The sequence below is a fragment of the Lagopus leucura genome, unplaced genomic scaffold (assembly GCF_019238085.1).
Source record: "Lagopus leucura isolate 7727_CA_CO unplaced genomic scaffold, USGS_WTPT01 Super-Scaffold_100004, whole genome shotgun sequence".
Classification (NCBI taxonomy): Eukaryota; Metazoa; Chordata; class Aves; order Galliformes; family Phasianidae; genus Lagopus; species Lagopus leucura.
Window position 1 is genome coordinate 52,892,785 of NW_024962264.1, and position 21,815 is coordinate 52,914,599.

General features: G+C 44.2%; 1 protein-coding gene across 1 annotated transcript; it reads left to right on the forward strand.

Annotated features, from left to right (window-relative positions):
- Positions 1-1,106: 1,106 nt before the first annotated feature.
- LGI2 (leucine rich repeat LGI family member 2) lies at positions 1,107-21,535 on the forward strand. The gene is made up of 8 exons (XM_042871579.1): positions 1,107-1,288; positions 1,438-1,509; positions 5,535-5,606; positions 8,945-9,016; positions 9,561-9,632; positions 10,662-10,831; positions 14,926-15,090; positions 17,642-21,535. Exons 1-8 carry the CDS (start codon positions 1,107-1,109, stop codon positions 18,457-18,459), a joined length of 1,623 nt encoding a protein of 540 aa, XP_042727513.1. The 3' UTR covers positions 18,460-21,535.
- Positions 21,536-21,815: the final 280 nt, after the last annotated feature.

Sequence of the window (21,815 nt, forward strand, 5' to 3'; positions counted from 1 at the left end):
CACGTACATCTATGAGCTGAGGTGTGAAGGAAAGCCACAGAATGTGGAAGTGTTTCTAATTCTTTGGAGATTGGTTTCAGTGCCTTTTTCCTTCACACAGAAGTGAGAGAATTTCATTTTTATGTAGGGCTGCTGTACAAATACAGTAGATATCACTTTCTAAAACAAGAAACTTCTGAATGTTCTTTCAAGGAAATTTATATGGGGGTGGGAGTGTATGCATATTTACATTCCTATACTCTCAAGCATCTGTTTCTGTCATCTGAGTGCTCAGAACCAACCACTCTTTCTTAACTAAGGTGACAGGTCTTCCTGCTGCACCCCGCTGCCACCAGGCCCCTCTTCAGCCTCCTGACAAGAGGCAGTGGGCACACACCTGGGAGCAGGTGGCAGAGAAGTGGCACATGTTGCCCACAGACTGTGGGTCTTCTTGGAGATCCTCAGAAGCCACCCAGTTATGACCCTGGGCACCTTGCTCCGGTGTCCCTGCTGAAGCAGGGGTGGGACCAGAGAGGGCCCTTCCACCTCAGCCATGCTGTGGTTCTGTGAACACACCCAAGTCATCCTGAAGTGGCATCCCCAGATGGCCCCAGCAGCTGTGTTTCATGGGGACAACTCTTGTCACAACTTCTCTAGTGGAAAATCACCTTCTGTACTGCTGGTAGCATTCCTGCTTCTTTGCTTTTCTTTGTAATGACGGCATAAGGCACCCACAGCCCAGCTGTACCAGCAAAACCCAGCGAGGCTCGTGGTTTGCAACAATTTCCACGCGCTTGCCAATGACGTAATCCCCACAGACATACTGAGATCCGCACATCGCACAAACGATTCTTCCGACCCCAAACGCTTTCCTCGCTCAACAACTTGCCAGAAGTAATTTCCGAGTCAGCCCTCGGGGCATTCCTAACACCTCCGCTGCCTCAGAGCACAGCTTCCACTCCCCATCCCCACAGCAAGGCAGCACGGCCGCCACCCCGCCCCGGGCCGGCACGCAGCCCCTGCCCGTTCCCACGAGGGGGGCGGGCCCGCAGCGCGGGGCGGCGCCGCGCTGATGTCAGGGCGCGGGAGGCAGCGGCGGGCGGCCGGCGGGCAACGGCGGCGCGGGCATGGCGGGCCCGCTGCGGCTCCTGGCGCTCTGGGCTGCCGCGCTCCTGCTGCCGCCGCCGCCCGCCGCCCCGCGGAGGCCGCCGCCGCGCTGCGCGCCGCCCTGCAGCTGCTGGCGAGAGTCGGCGCTGTGCGTGGGGGCGGCCGGGGCGCCGCGCAGCCTGCCCGTCGGGCTCGGCTCGCTGTGAGTGCGGCGGCTGCGGGCGGGTCTGCTGGGCGCGGAGCCGGCGGTGCCGCTCGCCGTGACGCCGGGGTTCTCGCGGCAGGGACGCCGCGCTGGGGCTGCCGGCAGCACGCGCTGGCTCAAACGTGGCTTTTCTCTCTCTCCGCCAGGAGCCTGGTGAACGGGACCTTCTCCGAAGTCAAGGACAGGATGTTCTCCCACTTGCCCTCCCTGCAGCTGCTGTAAGTATCGCACGGAAGCATCTCGCTAGCGCCCTGCTCGCCGCTCCTCGATGTCGTTACGGGCGCGCCTTTAGGAGTAGCGGCAGCAGGTAAAGCCACAGCCGGTGCATCTCGATGGCACAGCCGCCGTTTGGTAACCCAGGCGTGAATTTTCTGTATTACTACAGCATCGTGAACCAGTTCATAGAACGTGTAGTTATGCGCTAAAGGCGAAAAAGTGTTACCTTGATGTCCTGAATTCCACTTTGAGTTTCAGCTTAAAGAAGCTGAGGACAGCGTTTCCCCCTGGAGCCACGTGAGCGCTGTCCCCCGCTCAGGTTGTGCCGGTGGGCCCAGTTTTGTGCGGGTGACTCCTGCGTCCCGTCGGGACATTGCGGGGCAGTTCAGCGCGGCACGGGACGTGGCTGCTGGGGACAGGAGGATCGCGTGCCCAACCGAGGAGAGCAGGGTGTGCTCTGCCTGCGGCACGACTGAGGTTTGGCACCTGGCCTCCAGGGCGGCCGGCCCCTCCAATGTCTCCCAGTGCTCCTTGGTGACCTTGGGTCAGTCCCATGGTTGTGCCCATGCTGCAGTCGTGTAGTGTTTCCCATGGGCTTTCACTCAGCTGTCCTGGGAGGCAGCAGCAGGGCAGAGCAGAGATATGGGTGCCTGCACAAGCTGCACAGCCCCAGCTTGAACACCTCGCCCTAGAGGGACTGGGTTACTCCCAAAGTAAAGTGGTGCTCTGAGGAAAAATACGGTGAGAAAATGCATGGCTTGCCAGAAATAGAGGCTGAGCGCTTGCCACAGAGAAATCAGTTAAAACTGGTCTTGGCAAGAGGTAATCCTAAAGGGCATGTGGTAGTGGAGTGCCCTGGTGCTCTTGTGCCCCGTCGCCTTCTTCCAGAAGGTCTGGCTCACCATCCAGGGAGAGGGACGTCACCTTGTTAAAGACACTGCAGAGCGGTGGGCAAGGTGAGGGATGAAGGCCTGCAGGGCAGGGACTGCCTTTTTGTACGCAGCATTGGTGAGGCCATAGTTAAAGTACTGTGCTCATTTTTGGGCCCCTTGCTACAAAGAGGATGTTTTGTTGCTCAGGTGTGTGCAGAAGAGCAACGAGGCTGGTGAAGGAGCTGGAAAACAAGTTATGGAGAATGACTGAGGGAACCGGGGCTGATGGGTCTGGCGAAGAGGAGATGAGGGGAGGCCTCATTGCTCTCTCAACTGGCTGAAAGGAGGGTGCAGCAAGGACTGTACCAGTCTATTTTTTCTGGTGACAACTGATGAGATGCAAGGAAATGGTCTCAGATTGTGCCGGGGAGGTTTAGGGAGGACATTAGGAAGAATTATTCACAGAACGGGTGGCCAGGCATTGGAATGGGCAGCACAGGGAGGTGGTAGAGTCAACATCAAATGAAGTGGTTAAGAGACCTGTGAGTGTGTGGGCACTGAAGGATGTGTTTTAATGATGGAACTCGATAGGTCAGGTTGATGGTTGGACTTGGTGATCTTGAGTGTCTTTTCCAACCTAGATGACTGTATGATTGTAAGGCCTGAGAATCTGAGTCTTCACAGGTTCTGGCTCATTCTCCTCATTCTCCTCATTGCAGCCTATCAATACCTGAAGGGAACCTACACCCAGGAGGGGAGTAAACTCTTCAAAAGGGCTGATAACAGCAGGACTAGGGGAAATGGTTTTAAGTTGAAGGAGGGAAGATTTAGGTTGGATGTTAGGGGGAAGTTCTTTACTAGGAGAGTGGTTAGGCCCTGGAACGGGCTGCCCAGGGAGGTTGTGGATGCCCCGTCCTTGGACGTGTTTAAGGCCAGGTTGGACGGGGTCCTGGGCAACCTGATCTGAATGTGTATGTTTGGTGGCCCTGCTAGGCAGGGGGGTTGGAACTACATGATCCTTGGGGTCCCTTCCAACCCGGGTGATTCTGTGATTCTGTGATTCTGTGGCTCAGCTTTGGCCAGGTGCCATGAAGGTATCCATTTTCATTAGCACCAGGCAGTGGAGTCTGAGATGAGGTAGTTGGTCAGCTTGAATTTTAGGGTGAGAGGATACAGTAAGCAAGAGCAAGTAGGGCAATTAACCACCTCATTTCTAAATATAGTTATTCCAATGTATGCTAATGGGAAAATGGCAATTACTGTTGTTCTAAGGTTTTCTCTAGTACATGAAGCATTCCGTAACCTTTCTCACATGAAAAACTTGCCTGGGAAAGGAGAGGCTGGTGACCCCCACCCCCTTTTTGTTGAAAGCACAGATCAGGACTAAAAGCATAGCATGTTCGTACTGTGCCTTCTCTGATCTCCTCAGAGCAATAGAGGATTTACCCCAGGGTGTTTGAGCATAACCAAAGTCCAAACCAAAGCTTTAGGGGGAGCTCATGACTAGCACAGAACCCTGGACAGAGGACAGGAGGACTTTGCAGGAAACAGCAGGACCTGTGCTATTTGGAATGGAAGGAGATGAACCTGACAGTGGTTTGAGAAAAATGGTGGGTACGAAATGGGAGATGGGGAATCTATTTTGGTTTGGACAGTGGTAGCAGGAGGAGGGAAGAAGAGCAGAGGAAGGTTACTTCCTCTCACTAGATGTGGAGGATTTCCAGGAGGAAACATTGAGCTAATGGGGAGGGTCAGCTGGAGAAAAGCAGAAGTTGCCCTTTTCATTTCTGTTGCAGTGTGAAGGGTTTGTAACCACTACCATCATCATCCCAGCCCCTGACAAATTTTGTTGGTCAGTGTAATTTAGGAGTTTGTCCTTCAAACAGGAGAAAAGGAATGATTAAATGATGAAAAATTAAACACTGCATGGGGCACTGTTGTACGTCAGGACTGAATCTTCAGTCACAGTAGCCATGATGAAGCAGGAATGCAGTGATTTCTTTCTGATTGCAGCCTGAATCTTTCTTAGATCTGTACAGAATAATTTAAGAAGTATTTGTCTAGTATTAACATAATAACCCAGGATCACAGGGAAAGTTTGTATTTTGTGTTCATTAGTCTTAAAAATTAATTTTAGTAAAATGCCTAAAACCATACAAAAGGAGGATTAATAAATTACTGTAGTAAAGCAATTAGTGCAGACGTTCACTCATAGCTGAAAATTCAGAAGTTTTGCTAAAAATGATTTATTTTGAGTAATATTTGATTTTTAGACTGGATGGAAAGTTTTGCTTTTTCTTCAAATGAGATTGCCATCTGTGCCTTGACTGTAGACACTGGAGGTGTCTGGTGCTCCTTTGTGCTCTCATACTGCAAAGAAGGAGCTTTGCTGGCCAAGCCTTTCTGTAGCTTCCTTCTCCCTACCTCACTGTCCTGGCTCAGGTGACAACTGCTCAATGTAGCACTACCACATTTTTACCCTGAAGTTTGCAGAGGAAGCAGTGCAGCACCAGGAGACCTTCTCCTTGGTGCATGCAGACGCAGAGTTACGCTCCCCAGAGACAGCGTGGCTTTTTATCTCTGGCTGTTCAGGCACGTCTCAGTTTGCAGCTGACAGTGGGGTGGTGCATAATGGGTGCTTTCCTTCCACACTGCAGATCAAGCTTGGGGCAGGTCCCCTGTGAGCTGAGAACAGGTGAGCCCCAGTGCACCAAGACTGCTTAAATGAAAGCTGGTGCTTGTACAAAAGGGCTTACCACTTCTCGAAGCTGGGGAGTAACACTGAGCCTCTGAAAATTTTCCGTGTGTCTTGATTATTGTGGGCACCTGGGATCCACACACAGCAGACTTACCCTGAAAGGACAGCTTGTCCTACTTAGGGGACAAAGCAATCCAGGGCTAGGCTGTATTTAGGCAAGATGAATGGTACAGCGAACATATTTCCTGGGGAGTGTGGACTTTAACTAGCACCGCATTATGCCTTTGATTTTTATTTTTTATAGACCATTCCACAGTATTTTATGTGTGCTGCATTGGTGGGGCAGTATGGGCTTGAGTCAGTAAGATGGGTTTGGTCACAGTCAGTAAACACAACTGGCATAATCCAGTGTGTCAGCTTTTAATATGCTTTCCCATTGCCTGCTCTCTGTTTTCAGCTTGCTGAACTCAAACTCCTTTACTATTATACGAGATGATGCCTTCGCTGGTCTCTTCCATCTAGAATACCTGTAAGTTCAGTATTTTTTGTATTCACCTGACCATTATAAATCAAGGGGTTTTGATACGTTACCAAGACTCCTGCTGTGGAGTCTTACTCTTTACTGTGATTACCAGAAGCAGGGGAGATGGATGATGGATTGATGTTCCATTTCTGTGCGAATGTCCTTTATGGTTGCTCACCATTTTTCAGAGGTTGCAGTGGATTTTTAGTATATGCTGTGAGTGCAAGATGGCTCTGTGCAGTTACAGTACATTGAAAAAACGTTGCTGAGCAAGAGCTTGTCCCGGCTTCACAAAACAGTGCCATCACTTTCAAGGAGTTTGGATCTCAGGAGAGGCGGTGAAGCCTCCCATGGCCTGCTGACAGCTGAGGAGGAGTTGCAGGGCGTTGGTGTACTGCCCAGAACAGCCCTGATTACCATACTGATCCTCTTTCCCCAACTTTCCTCTTCAACTTTGTCTTTGTTCTGACATTCCATTTAATGCCCGTGGCATTCATTTTTTTATATTATAAATAATTACGAATATATGAATATATCAATATATATTTCATATAAGAGAAATTATTGTAATTATTTACATTATTATTTAAATTTATTTTAACTTTCCTTTTCTGAACTTAGTTCACTTCTCCGTTGATTTTTACGTTATCTTCATTTCGCGATCTTTTTTGTTTTCTTTTTTTAGGTCACCCTTTTTTCTTTTAAAAAAACTAATAGCCCTGGTACCAGGTTGTCCTCACTTCATACTCCAAAGGACTGCCATTTCTCTGTGTTACCGGACACGAGCTGGTATGTTCTAAACTCTGAATATGACCTCAAAGAAAGTTCATCTTTCCACCCACCTTTCTGTGCTGAAAGGTTGCTGTGGAAAACAATTGCCTTTGTCTAAAGGAAGACCAGTGCTCATAAAACTGACTCTTGCTAAAGTCCTTCAGGTAAGTAGGATGAAGTTGGGGTGCATTGAGGACTAATGATCTAATACAGGAGAAGCAGCCACCACTAGAATTAGCAGACCAAGAAATAGAGGATAATTGTATGTGGCATATGTTGGAATCTACGATTCAGCTCACGATTTTTGAGTGGTAGTTATCTAATCATTCTCTTTTACATGTGTCTACAGAAAAAAAAAAAAAAAAATGAAAGTAATTTGCAGAATGCTGGTAAAAAGGAGGAGAAGAAAACCCTGCAAATATTTTTATGTTGTTTCAGTGATGACTTGCTTAGGCTTTGAAGTGGCGATGAGTCTAAAATGGAGCCTTGCCACAACAACATGCACTACAATAGCTGTTGCACTGGTATTTGTGGCCAGACCTCTGTTTGAAAGAAGAGACCTCTGATCCTCCTCATCTCGTTTAAGGGGCAATGTCTGTCCCTGGCTGCTAATTGCAAACCAGGGAACAGAATTAAGACTGGTAAAGCCTTGGAGATTCAATTTCTTTTAGTAACAGCCAACTAACTGGTCTCAGTTAATGGTTGTGGTCATCCTCCCAGCTGAGTCCCTAGGGCGCTTCCTCTTGCAGCAAATCTCACCTGTGTCTTTTGGCAACTGTACATGAGTGAGTGGCCTTTCCTTTCCTTTCCTTTTTTTTTTTTTTCTTCCAGCTGTACAGATGGTAACATCATTACAATTGTAATAACTCATGTCTCTCAGTTACCAATGATCAGACCTTACAGAGAAGAAGACACTACTGATGAACATGATAAAGGCTCTTTGCGTACCGAGCAGTTTCCAAATGAAGAGCAGCAGGGGAGCAGCTGCAGCAGATACCTGTATATCCCTTAGCAGGAGCGGCTCTTGTGCTGTGTCACACTGCACTCACAAAGCTGATGGTGGTATTTCGTGCACCTTTAAATCTACCCAGCTATGTTTGCAGAGTCGGGACAAAAAATGTCTGATAAAGGTGGGAGCTTTGCTGATGTTCCCAGGGTAGCAGTCCTTTGAGACTGGGTTTGGTTGCAAAGGAATCCAGCAAATTTACTGACTCCCAGCCCAGATTTCCACCATCTTGTTGCACTGTGTTCAGTGTTTATTTGCACTGTCCGACAAGCTGACTGGGTACTGAGTACTGTGTGTGGGAGCACTGTGGCTTTGTGCTCTGTGGATTGAATTCATGTCTCCAGGCTGCCTTGTAACTGAGTATGATTGACCCATAACTGACGCCCTCCATTCACAGTACTTCATCATCTGCATCCTTTGCGTGCAGTGAGGATGCCAGTCAACTCATGAAGGATTTTGGCTTTGTCTAAACAGAGCTTTTGTCATCTCCTGCATTCCACTGCAGGCTGCAGCCCCTTCTTGACTCACTCAAGAAATGACATTGACTCACAACATTTTTCCTCTGTCTTCCTGGGTGGCAAACAAGGGCCTGTAGAGGGGAAGGAGATACTCTTGTCTCATAAACTGTTTTTGAAGTCAGTATGCAGCTTTCTTCATCCAGATACATCTGTACCATGCAATATCTTGATGGCCACCCGGCTACAGCCACTTTACAGAACTGATGGTGCATTTATGAATGTGTCTCCTCAAGTGCTCTAGGTGCAGGATGCTCAAATGTCAGCTCTTTTTCTAAATGCTGACATGCAGTCAGGTTGAGCAGCATACTCCTGCAATCGATATGTGGCTATCAGTTCCCCCAGCACGCAGGGCCAGGACTTGTGTGTGTTAATGAGCCCTGCAGAGGTGATGTCCTGGCTGGAGAGTACTGGAACATGGCAGCAAGAAGACACAAGGCTTTCAGCAGAGGTCTTGCTACATAGGCAGACTTTGAGCTTGGAATGCCAATATATTGCTGGAGTTCATGTGACAGCAGTGACTGCAGCAGAGAGCCTTCTGGTTCTGTGGGTGTGAAGGTGGCACTGCATATGCAGCCCTCTGGCTGTGGGCACCATCCCTTCAGGCACAAACTCGCAAGCAGTGTCCATCTGCACCCTGCACAACACTGGCACCTCTGTGCTGCCCTGTCATTTCAGTATTTAGGTTGTTGAGGAAGGCAGGACTTGAGCTTTTAAGTCCATCTCAGAAGTCTCTCCTACCCAAGTCTCTTTCCTCATACAGCATGTTCCACAAGAATTAAGCAACAAAGAAATAATGGTTTTTGCTTTGCTCGCTTTGTTTCTCTGCTGTTGCATATTTGTGTCACTTGCTCTCCCTTGTGCTACATGCTTTACTTCTTGCAGTACACCAGAGGAAAGGTGACAACTCCACTGAGACTTCCCCTGTCTAAGTCTGAAGGGGCTACGCAGGAGCCTGCAGAGTTTGGTGGATGTAGGCTAAAGCACTGATGGTGCTCATAATGTTACTTGAAGTCTTCTAAAGTACTTTTTTTTTTTTTTTTTTCTCTTAGATTCATTGAAGGAAACAAAATAGAAACCATATCAAGAAATGCATTTCGTGGCCTTCGAGACCTGACCCACCTGTAAGTTATTTAACACTTAGAAATTTGTACTGGAGCACAACTCTTCCTCATGATAGATGGTTTTCCAGCCAACACCTCTGACTGTTGGTAATGTGCCTTCTATAAATTAAGAAGTGACCTTTAAAAAATGCCTGCTCAGGCAGCACTGCAGCACATCCAGCTGCCTGTGCATGCTCACAGGTCTCACTGGGGTACAACCCTTGCCTGTGGGTGCTGCCAGCGGTGCCACTGTGGTGTTACATACTTGTAGTTAACATTCCTCTTTTTCTCCAGCATGTTCAGTCATTGATCTCTGTTACATTTCATCCAATAAAACAGCTTTATATGTTTTACTTCTGCATCAGCTTCATATTCTTCAAGGAATCACCATTCTTAAATAAGTATAATGAATGCATGCGTGTTCCTGGTAGTTATGAACAATGCCGGTGACTGGAAAGTATCCCATAATTAACATTTTGTAGGTGAGTTCAGACTTAGCAGGTGTCAACAAGATGGTATGAGAGATGATGTAACAATGATACTAAGCTCTAACTTTCTTTTCTAGTTCTTTGGCCAATAACCATCTGAAAACTCTGCCAAGGGATGTCTTCAGTGATTTAGATTCTCTAATTGAACTGTGAGTAATGAAAATCTTTCTGTTGACCTCCTGCTACTATCACTCTGTTGCTCTACGGTTTAAGTTCTGCATTTGTGTGGTGCTGTGTATGTAAATGTGCACTTTGTTGTTCTGTCTTTTCTCATTTTAATATTATTTACTTGATGGACTTCTCCAAAATGACTGCTGTTTCTCAAATCACTGATTTGAGAAACAAATGTTTTGCATACATTTTTTTTTAGTGGAATGGACAATTAATTTTATGACAGCAATTTCTCTGAATAGTTTTTCCTGTTAATGTTGCAAGTATTCCATGAGATTATTTTAGTTGAAGGTGTTAATTTACAAATATACTTTTTCACGCAGTTGTAGCATATTGCTGTCTTATTGCCAGTGTTTTCATGTATAGCTATGCTGCTAGTCAGCTTCCTGTTTTTGGCCTGGCTCTCTCAACTTAAGACTGTAGCCACAAGAATTGCCATGGGGTTGAAGACCAGGCACGTTAGTAGGGGCATGTTATTTAAGCTGCCCCTACCATTAAGCTGTTAGTAAGTTAGACTCCACATCAGGAGTGACTCTAAAAATACTAGCCTTACATCTGTATTTACATCTGCACAGAAATTATACCAGCAAGACCATCCTGCTCACCAAAGGTGCCTGGTAGTTCAGTGAAGGAATGGGATTTGTCTGTGCCAGCAGTAGATGATGGGATGCAGACTTGCAGCAGACAAGTGCTCTGTGAGGATTTATCATGCTATAGTCCTAATCCTATGAAAAGTTATAAACAGGGGTGACTTTACATGAATCACAGTGCTTTTATTGCTAGCATTATACCTGGGTTTATTTCCTAGACTGAAACTGTTTTTCTAGGGTGAGCACTTCAGTGAATGAGCGTAGGTATTAAGAGCACATTAAGAAGTCTTTCCTCCTCTCACTTCAAAAACATATTAGAGTTGTGTTTTAAGTTCATTATGTCAAGGTGCTAACAGTTCTGTAAATTCATATTGCTATCAACCTTTTCAAATATGTTTATTTTTGTGTGTTTTTTAGAGATTTAAGGGGAAATAAATTTGAGTGTGACTGCAAAGCCAAGTGGTTGTTTTTGTGGTTAAAGATGACAAATTCCACTGTTTCTGATGTCCTCTGTATTGGTCCAGCAGAATATCAGGATAAGAAGTTAAATGATGTGACAAGTTTTGATTATGAATGCACCACTACAGGTATTCAGAATGTACATTTCTAAGCACACTACAAATAGTTAAATATCAGAGGTGTATATTACACTACAGCACCTCTGTGAGCATGGCATGGTGGGAGGAAGAGAAAAAAGGGTAACATACAAAGCACCGTGGAATACTAGAACAAGCATAAAATGAGAAAATTACATCTTGAAGCCAAAGTACAGTTTTTACTGAGATTAAGTGATAATGGGAGAAGAGTTGGGAGTAGCCATATTCTTAAAGTCTTGCTTATTCTTAAAGTCTTAGGGCTTGCTAGTGACCTAATTTTCATGACAGCATGCATTCTGTTGTATGGAATAAGGCCGTACAGTTATGTCAGATGAACTTCCTAAAACGTTTTTTGCTTCACAGAAAGCATGAAGAGAAGTTCAAATGATTTGGCTATATCTGCTACCTTTATTCAGTAGACACAATTTAATATCACCAAATGTGGCAACAATACTGCCAGCTGTTCTTTATGGTACTCCATTAAATTGGAGATAAATGTCCAATAATATTCTGAGTACTGTCTTGTTTAGGTTCTTGATTTTTATTTTAGGTAATGTAAAGCATGCAGACCGAAGTGAAGAGACACTTGCATGTGGGTATGCTTATATTTCATGACCAGATAGAAGCAGTTGCCTGTATTTAAATGTAGTCACATCATACAACTGAGAATATCAGCTGCAGGTATTGTTTTCATGTTTCATGTATATTATGTCAGCACTTTGCCTTTTCTGTACAGTAATATCAGAGGCATTCAAGCTCTTTCATCTGTCATCAAATTAGTCTTCATCATTAAGAGACAGTAGAGAAGTTTTATATTACTAGTAATATAAAATAAAGTTTCGGGACACGATATGAATGCTAATCCAAGGGCAATATTTAAAGGGAAAGAGAATAAATTAAAAATTAAAAAATATGTCAGACGGGCAGCAGGGATAAAGCAGGATAATGTGCCACATAAAAGGATGTCAAATGCAGGTGACCAATGTAGCTTAGAACTTTGCATAGGTTACTGTGTCTGTAAATCCATGGAGGTGCAGAAATAAGGTGTAAAAGTAAGCTTCATTTTAGTTTAAGAATCTAGTTTAAGAAATTGCACAGCACTGGCAGTATGGGAAAACAATCCTTACTTACCTTCCTGGCCCTCAGACCTAAATTAACCTCCCTATACTGTGTCATTTCTTTGCGTCTAGATAGCTGACATCTAGATACGAACTGAAATGGCTACAGGCTAAATTCATCCATGAAGTTAGTCTCTTTGTCTGCTATAAATGAAATTTCACTGAGCATAAGTGTAATATCACGTGCTGTAGATTTTGCTGGGAAGCTAAGGTGTTATGTGGTGCAAGGATTGCACAGCGAATGTTTTTATTCAAAGGCCACCTATGCTCTAGCCGCAGGCATATGGATATAACATACTCTTCAGATAGTAAAAGATGTTTTCCAACCAGACAAGGACACTGTGCCTAACCTGCTTGGCCTGAGAGCAGACAGCAGTCTGGAGCTCAGGTCTGTAGTGAAGGTGTAGAAGCAGTGGGGCCTCAGCATCCTTACAGAGCATCTGAGAGGGATAGCATTCATACAGAAGTGACCTATAAGAGACTATCAAATAGAGTGTAAATGTAAGTCTTCAGGACTGTGTCATCTCAGACAGCATCACGTCCCATGCATTGAACCAGTCACTACCTTGCTGCAAACTGCAGCCCTGCAGTGGACTTGCTAGTGGCCACAACTGCCTTTCCCTTCTCTGCCCTTGCTTCCCCCAGATCTGGAGGGAGACAAAATATGCCCACATTCATTCCCTGAGGACTGGTGTGTCCAGCATGATTGGTTGTTGGATGTGGTAATGAAGGAGTTTGCTTAGTAAAGTATTTTCTCATCAGCTCCATTGGCTCACTGCATCTGCTGAACTGATGCAGTGGTGACAGAAAGGGAGATGTAAAGAAGTGCTGCCAAATTAAAGAAAATCCAGAGGACAAAATGCTTGGTCACTTACTGTGAAAATTATTGGCAGTGCCTGTGACCTGCACTTCTAACTCTTGCAGTTGTACCATCTTGTCTTTCCCATTTCTCACAGCTTGCATCATGAAACAGGTTAATCCATTTCACTTTGGGTTTTTTTTTTGTTTGTTTTTAATTCTCCTACAGATGTATCCAGCAACACTGTGGTTTGACTATAAGCCCCTTGAGGGAATGTGTGCTTACTTTCAGAAGACTTGAAAGCAGTCTTACCACTTCTATTACCTTTAAGGCCTAAATTTTTGGCAAGCCTGATGTGTCAACATCTCTTTAGTGTGTAACTGTGTTCCACATTAGTCTGGTATTTACAGCTTGGTTTACTGTTTTTTAATTGATTATGTCTGATTTAGTTACCCGTTTTTAGTCATGCAGTGACATAAAGAGCCCAGTGACAAGTGCAAGTAAAAATAGCAGTGTTAACACTGAATCATTTCTGAACAAGCAACGGATTTTAACTCACAAACTGGTCTGTTTTAATTTGCAGATTTCCTCAAAGTGCTTCAAAACTGTTGAGATATCTTTTTCGGTGTTAGAGCTATGCTTTTTTCCCCTCAAGATTTTAAAAATGTTTCAATTTTCTTTGACTACATCTGTTTCTGTCCCATCCTTTGCTACCTCTTATGATTTATCACTTCTTCTTTCTGCAAAATTTGTTGTTGGTGTTCCCCAGTCTTTTTGTTTTTCCAGTGGGAATGAAGGTAACTTTCTTGTTTTCCTATCTGCACTGCTGTGTCAATCCCATGCTCTGCCTGTAGCAGACCCTCACAGAATAGTGACTGTTGTTTCTGTTGCAGCTCTGGAACCTGTTGTGTTTGCGTGATGGTTGTCATCTGTCTTTGTTCTCCAGAAGTGTAACTCCTCAAGAGCAAAAGCTTTCATGCATGCAGAGACAAAGAGTTCTTAATTGAAAAACGAGTATTTCTTAACATGCCAGACTGAGGGACCAAAGTGAGGACTTGATTAGAAATCCCAAAATCCCTGAATGCTCAGGCCCTTCAAAAGTAGGAGTGAATGGTGGAAGCATGTAGCAAATGGAACTTGAAGCAGGGCAATGTCTAGTTCTTCAGAGAAACTCTATCTTAGTGGAATGTTCATTTCCTTTTCTGTATGCTTATATCTGCATAAATTCCATGCAGGTCTTCTGGTACCTCCTAGGCCAAAGTACCTTTTAAGTGCTGGCTTTTCTTTGTCAACTCTGCTATATTTATTTCTTTTTCTGATAATGATGACTTTGCCAAGTTTTAGGCCAAATACCAATTTCAGGGTTTCCTTTTTTTGCCCCAGGCTGGCTCTGTACTGACTTAGTTCAATATGAATTTTAGGACTAAATCTGCAGGCACTTGGCTTTTGAGCAAAAATCTTGAACTTTGGGCTGGTCTTTACAGATTGCTCCAACTCCTCAGTCTTAGTATTTAGATTAAGTTTTCCACTGGATAGTAATTTGAAGGTTGGTTGTATTTTATGCTTAAACTACTTTACAATGCCCCATAAAACGCTACGTTAACTGAGATTTTGATTACACCATTTTATGTATCGTCTAGCCAAAATGGGGTTATCCCCAGGCAAACTTCAGATATTATTTCACTTTCTGCCTGGTTTAGCGTAACACAAATTGCTAGTGATTAAATTTGCATGTCTTAAGAAGTTATTGGACTTCAGCTGGAAGTTGCTGGCTCTCAGCTTGAAAATGATTCTACCAAGGCCATTTGACTTGATGGGAAAGCAACTTCCAGCTGTGGGGAAAGAGTCTTCTCTTTGGTGGCATGTGACTGTTTGAATGTATCCTGATTTCAAGGATACCAGCCAGCCTAGCTGGGAAACTGAAATTCTGACATTATTTACCTGCTTGATCTCCTTCACAACTCTCTTTCCAGAGGACAGTTTAGGGATGCTTAAAGCAAGAAGACGCTTTCCCCTGTTGCTGCATGCCTAACGTGAGCACTGACACTTCCATCATAGGCCTGTATAGAATTCAGAATATATCACTCATTTGCTGTTTGTAATCAACTACTACTTATTTTGCATTTTCAGCAAGAATGTATCCTAACTGTTGTAATGTGCTTTTTTAGATTTTGTTGTTCACCAGATTTTGCCCTACCAGTCAGTGTCAGTGGATACATTCAACTCTAAAAATGATGTGTTTGTAGCCATTGCACAGCCCAGCATGGAGAACTGCATGGTGCTCGAATGGGATCATATTGAAATGAATTTCAGGAGTTATGACAACATCACAGGTAACTAACTCTGGGATTCTAAGCGGTGATGAACTATTGGCAGTTCACAAAGGTGAGATTCATAGATGGGAGCAGTTAGTTTTCATCCTACGTCAGTGTTGAAATTAGCCAATTAAAGTGTGCAATATTTGGACGTGAATGAGTAGTGCACCTTGTTCTTACATGCATGATTAACCTTGCTGCAGCACACAGACTAGGCTTTTTCAGTCTGAACTTGTAAATTGTTCTGACGCACAAATACTTCCTGTGAATGTAACATGATGGCCCAGCTCAGATGCTCACTGCCTGAATCACACTGTAACTTAAAGGATAGGTTAAGAGAGCCCTTGCTGTTACCAAGTACATGCAAAAAGAAAAAGAAGATAAAAATATTCTACTGCAAGTAGAAGGAAATGGGTCTGAAGGGTGCATCTAGACAGGCTGGGCTTATTTCACAGCTGAAGAGAACATAGATATATCAAAACCATGGTTATTAATTTAACAGCTCTACTGTAAAGCCTCCATGTTTTACCAAAACGCTGAATTTGCATGAATTTGGCCAGATTACTTACCAAATAAAAAGCCAGTGTTGATGTCTGGTTACTTTCTAATGCTAACAACCAGTCTGTTCCTAATGATGCTGGCTGTGCTGTATGGAGTTCAGTCACAGAATCGCAGAATGGCTGATATGGGAAGGGGCCCCTGGTTCATCTGGTGCAGCTCCCTGCTCAAGTAGAGCTGTGTAAAGCATGATGCTCAGGAGAACTGTCTGCAGCAGGAGCAGAGTCTTTAGATGTTGGTCATACACCATGCTCTTTCCCTCCTATTTCAGCCTGTTGGTTCTGAAAACTTAAGGGCTAAATTTATCCATGGAGCATCCTTCCCTTCTGTTCTTTGCTTTGCATAATAAATTATTTTTTCCACTTTCAAGTTTTGGAAGCAGAGTATACAGTGTTCTCATCTGCTGTTCTGAAGTGTCTGCAAAGGCAGCAAGCACCAGCTTGTTCAGGTCAGCTGTGTGTGTCACTTGGGAAAATTAACAACATTCCACTTCTGTGTCAGGAAATCTTGGAAATGAAAAAAATTGTATTCTTAGGTTTTCATTGTGTTTTGGTAGATGAAGGGCAAATAAGAACCAGTGAATTTAATTAAGAAGAAGGTGGGCTAAAGGTAGCTAGCAGAGCTCCAGAACAGCTCTGGAAACGAAGTTGAGAGTCATTTCCAAAGTTCATCTTCCTGTGAATGACATAGGAGACACTTCTCCTCAGGACTTTTTTCCTACCTCCATACCCAGAACATGCGTCAAAACTCATTTCTGAAATGACTCTCCTGCATTCCTAGGAGGCCCCAGATTAAGCTCTGCACTCTGATATGTAAGAGAGCTGGAAAGCTCAAGCATTCATAGAGCTTTTTGTGGAGCCTAAAGAACATTTGCAGGGCTCAGGATCAGGCTATCCACGCTGTGGGCAGTTTTGCTGCTTGCTATACACTAGTCAGAGTTTAGCCCTTTGCAGTGTAGACCTAAACCAGTTGTTGAGAATTATGTTTATACTCAGTACATAGAGAAATAGATCTTGATATCCTCTCCTAAAGGAGATATCTACAGGCTGGGTAAAATCTTCACTAGAGTATTCTGTGACTAAATTAGACCAGGAAGAGACTGGATAATCAGCTCGAGTATTCCTGTCTACACTGCAGATATCTTATGGTATTCAAGATTAATCCTATCCCTCCAGCATTACTGGCTCTGGAAGGATGATAGTTCATCACAGGCCAGCTGTGAAACAGCATTGGGTAGGGGTCAACTATGGTGTCAACACGAGTCTGTTGGAATGACTGCAGCAAAGCAAGTACGGAGGAGTCTGTGCAGATGTGGTACTACATAAACTGTGTTTCAGAGAAGACTTCCTTTGCTGCAGCAGATCATTTCATACAGTTTGGTTATTACCTTTCGGTGTAGATTTTGTCTAGTGACTTGAGATTATAAAATTGATCATAACTGCGGTAGTCCTAAATATTCTGAGTTTAATATAATCTAAAATTTCAGGAATACTTAAATACTTAACAAACAACAAGGTTAGATTTATCTTTCTCATCTTGCTGTCAGGGGCTATATCCACAGTATTTCTACTTACAGTGGCAAAAAGCTGGCTGTGACTCCTCAAGAAAAACAGAATATATTTCATTTTTCTGGTTAAACCAGAAATGTAGATTTCTTATGAATAAAAGAATTTCAAGTTCTTGCTGAGTCAGGAGATAACTCGTTATTTTTTGTAATAAAAACTGGATCAAATAATTGTTTTGGATAATAGGGAGTACATATTTGGACAGAGAAAGAAAACGTATTTTGGATGAAGAGGAACTTGCACACCTTGAGGGGTGTGATTTGAAATCATCTGTCCAGGTACTGGGGGGGGAAGGAAGCAAGAAAAGAAGCTCTGAGAGTGCATAGCAAAAGACAGATTATGAGATAAAGATTTAAAAGAGCAAAGGGTGATGTGGTGATGTCTCTGTGGTTTAAAGGGTGCTTTGTACTGTGCTAACGTGTGTTTTTCTTTTCTTTGGACATTAGGTCAGTCCATAGTGGGATGTAAAGCCATTCTTGTTGGTGACCAAGTCTTTGTGGTGGTGGCACAGCTGTTTGGTGGCTCACACATTTACAAGTATGATGAGAGCTGGACAAAGTTTGTCAAGTTCCAGGATATTGAAGTATCTCGCATTTCCAAGCCAAACGATATAGAGCTTTTTGAGATAGACAGTGAAATGTTTTTTGTCATAGCAGATAGCTCCAAAGCAGGTTTGTCAACAGTGTACAAGTGGAATAACAAAGGATTTTACTCATACCAGTCCCTTCATGAGTGGTTCAGGGACACCGATGCTGAGTTTCTTGATATAGATGGGAAATCACATTTGATCCTCTCTAGCCGCTCACAGGTTCCCATTATACTCCAGTGGAACAAAGCTTCAAAGAAGTTTGTCCCGCATGGTGAAATCCCCAACATGGAAGACGTCCTGGCTGTGAAAAGTTTCAGGATGCAAAACAACCTGTACATAACACTCACAAGATTCATTGGGGACTCCAGAGTTATGAAATGGAATAGCAAACAGTTTGTGGAGATTCAGGCTCTTCCATCCCGAGGAGCCATGACGCTGCAGCCTTTCTCCTTTAAGAATAATTACTACCTAGCCCTGGGAAGCGACTATACCTTCTCCCAGATATACCAGTGGGATGGTGAAAAAAAGCTCTTTAGGCTATTTAAAGAAATCTATGTGCAAGCGCCACGTTCCTTCACAGCTGTGTCAACAGATCGAAGAGATTTTTTCTTTGCCTCTAGTTTTAAAGGAAACACACAAATATTTGAACATATAATCATTGACTTGAGTTTATGAAAAGCTGCTGCAATGAAATTCTTGTAGAATGACATTTGTATACAAGCAAAACAGAGACCTTTCCAAGAACAGGCTGCACCTATGGAGTATGATGACATTTTCTGAACTTTAAAACTTGCATATTAATCAGGGAGTGCATTTACTTGATTGCTGCATGACGTGTCTGTTTTATATTTTTTCAAAGACACTTTGCAACCTGCAGCCATTCAGAGGAGAGTGCAGTGCATTAGCATTAATTTTGATATCTTAGAAAATGATCTGAATTCTATCCAGGAAAATACCGTAAATTGAGCATCTCTTAGAGAAAGGGACAAGGAAGCCGTACCATTTCTGTGCCAAGGCGCAGAAATGCTTTTGAGTCTTAAACTAGCATCTCAGTAAAGGTTTTAAGATTAGAGGCAGTTCTTTATGGTTGCTGATGAATTGTAAAAGCAAATGGCAACATTCCAGAACGTGTTTTATTCTGGTTACTTGAGCCCTTTTCTCAAAATCTCCATCTATTTGTGTTTATAACAAGACCAGGAGGTTTTAACTCACTGCAGATGAGGCAGAAAGTCAAAATCTGTTACTATCTTTCTTTTCTTAATCAGTGTTTCAGCAACAAATTGTGCGTAGCAAATAGCTCAGCCCAGAGTACTTGGATGGCCAGGAAATAAAGGTATGTCACTTCCAGACTGTGTGATCTTAACAAGTTAATATAGACAGAAAGTAACAGAGGTCTGGTTGGTGCCATGAATGAAAAGACTGCAGATTGAGTCCACTTTGTGTACTAATTGGTGTTCCAGAATGACCTAGTTCAGTCTCTTCTTGATGGTTCCAGTAGATTGGGGTGTATTAGCAAGGAGATCAGTTGACTTATTCTTCCATGAGGCACAGCTTAAACTGAGTCTGTAACATACATTCGTGTTCTCCATGCTGCACCTCACCTCTACGCAGTCAGATGATTTATTCCCTAGAGCTCTTCCTCCAGCACAGCTCACAAGCAATAAGTTCAGGTTTCATTCATCACAAGCTGTATCTGGGGAGTCCTCCTGGCCGAGGACCAGATATGACTTCAATATCACCAAATCTTTTGAAACCAGGACAACTGGAGCTGTTCCAAGCTAGAGTGTTTTCTGCCTCCAAGATGAAGAGTTTCCTCTTGGTGACTCCAGGCTTTTGCCAGGTTGCCATGCTGCTGGAGGTCTTGCAGGTTAAACAGTAAGATGTGAACGGACCATATTGCTTTGGTATTTTGGGTGGCTACAGACTAAGGCGTTCATTCATCTTAAATAAGGCAGTCCTGGTGTGCACTGAGCCTCTGTCAGGATAGCAGCTGGCATCTGTTTTCCCTGAAAGGCTCTCTAACATACTAACCAACACAGCTGTACACAGAAGCTTTTTCTTTTTTCCATGTATAGATTATGCTTCTTTGTGTTTTCATGTCATGTAGCTTATCAAGTTATTTTCTCATGGATTTTGCTGCTGCATTTCTGCCTTGGAGACTTGGTGCAAAAGAAGCAGAGCAAACAAAGCTTTCCTTTGTTCTTCCGTATTTGAGAACATCTCACCATATTTGCTGTGTGAGCTTCACATTTTTGCCTTGGACATGTGAAACATGGTTTATTACTAAAACCAGAGATGTTCTCACAGGTTTTCCCATATCCAGGTTGAACAGTGCTGCAGGTGAGGATTGTGCAGAAGGGCTCCCACGACAAGTCACAACTAACAGTGACTGGGATATCGCAGCCTTCTCCAAGTTTTGCCGTGCTGCTCTGAAACAAAGTGTTATTATTGGCCTGTCAGAGATATAATTCATTTTATTCTGTTCTTAAATTACATGCTATTTTCTTCCTGTACGGTTGGTCATTTTGGTTTTATTTTTAATTACATGGGCAGTATCGCCCATACAGCCCCTGAAGCACTGGTTGGTGCTCTGCACTCCAAGTTCTAGCAATGCCTCTCTTAGGATCAGACTAACAAAGCCACAAAAGTAAGAAATAGTTCACGTGAACGAAACATCTTACCATTTTCCTCATTAGCTTTTAAAAGCCTCTCTTCATACAGCCACTACGGCTGACGAGCACATTAAGTTGTGTAGGAAGGCATTTTTTATTTCTTTCCTGTCTAACGTGTTAAAATACAGTCACGTATTCTGATGAGGAGGGGCACTTCTCAGCAGTTTCTTTTAGGGCTCGCTGCTAGTGCTATGCACTCATTGATGGCACACATCCAAGAGCTAAAAGCTGGCTTAGAGAAATTGGATCTTGATATTTTCTATTTGAGGGGAAGCAAGAGGACGGTGAGAAAGTGCTTTTGTATCCAATACCAGGAGATTGTACTGTTGTGAGGGAGTCCAGGGGATTTGAGACTCGGCTATCAAGTTGAATTAAATTAAAACGGTCTCCACAGAGACGGGCTTAATAAAGAGGATGAAGTGATCAGCAGGAGCCTGGCTCGTTCGCATGGGACCAGGAGAGGAAAGTGGGGGAAATGAATGCTGCGGGCAGGCTGCGATGGATGTGAGGGGCTCTGCTGGGGTTTGGGGAGCTGGGCTCAGCATCGTGCTTCAGGACAGAGCAGGAGCTGCTGGGTGAGTGCACAGAGTGAGGAGAAGATCCAGAGAGAGAGGACGGAACAGCACCAGTTGGTGGGAAAAGGGGCAGGGTAAATTCCTCAGGGCTTAACAGCATCTCATAGTCTCGTTCTGCCCTTCCTGCTCCCAGGGTGAAGCAACCAAGCACCTAAATTCTGCCTTTCCAAATGCAACAACGGTTCTGTCTCCTGTATTCTGTAAAGCAGTTGTTGCAAGTAGCGAATAATCTTTGCATATCCAGAACGGACTGCAGCTGTGAGAAAATCTCATGTGAGACAGGACGGCAGAACATCCTACTGGTAACTTCTGACGTGTTCTAAAATACACAATTCTGTAAAGAGCAGTGGTTGCTGTCAACATAGCTTTAACACAGTGAGCTTGCTGCAGTGGGAGCACAGGAAGGCTGTGTTCAGTTCGGCTCTTTTTAGTAAAGAGGTGATGTACTCCGTGCTACTGACGCTGTATGTACTCTAATCCTTGAATAAAATGTAGTTACTGAGACTGACGGGGCTGTGCCGTGTTTGTTAAGCGTCCCTGAGCTGTCGGGCACACAGGCCGGGCCTTTCGTGAGCGGTGTGGGGGTCTGGGAGCCTGAAAGGAACGAAGCCGTCCTCTGCTCTTAGCTGTGCTCTTAGCTGTGCTCTTAGCCGAAGTTTCTGTGCCAGGCTCAGTCGGACGTGCATCCCCGGCCCGTGGTTTCCCCGCTCGCTCTTTCCGGACACCCCCTCTAGTGTTACCGAGTGCGCACTGCAGCTGCTGCAGCGTCCCGCCGTTCGCATTA

Coding starts and splice junctions, on each gene's coding strand:
- LGI2 (XM_042871579.1), top strand. CDS start 1,107: ATGGCGGGCCCGCTGCGGCTCCTGGCGCTCTGGGCTGCCGCGCTCCTG. Junction 1,289..1,437: donor CCCGTCGGGCTCGGCTCGCT/GTGAGTGCGGCG, acceptor TCTCTCCGCCAG/GAGCCTGGTGAACGGGACCT. Junction 15,091..17,641: donor GAGTTATGACAACATCACAG/GTAACTAACTCT, acceptor TTTGGACATTAG/GTCAGTCCATAGTGGGATGT.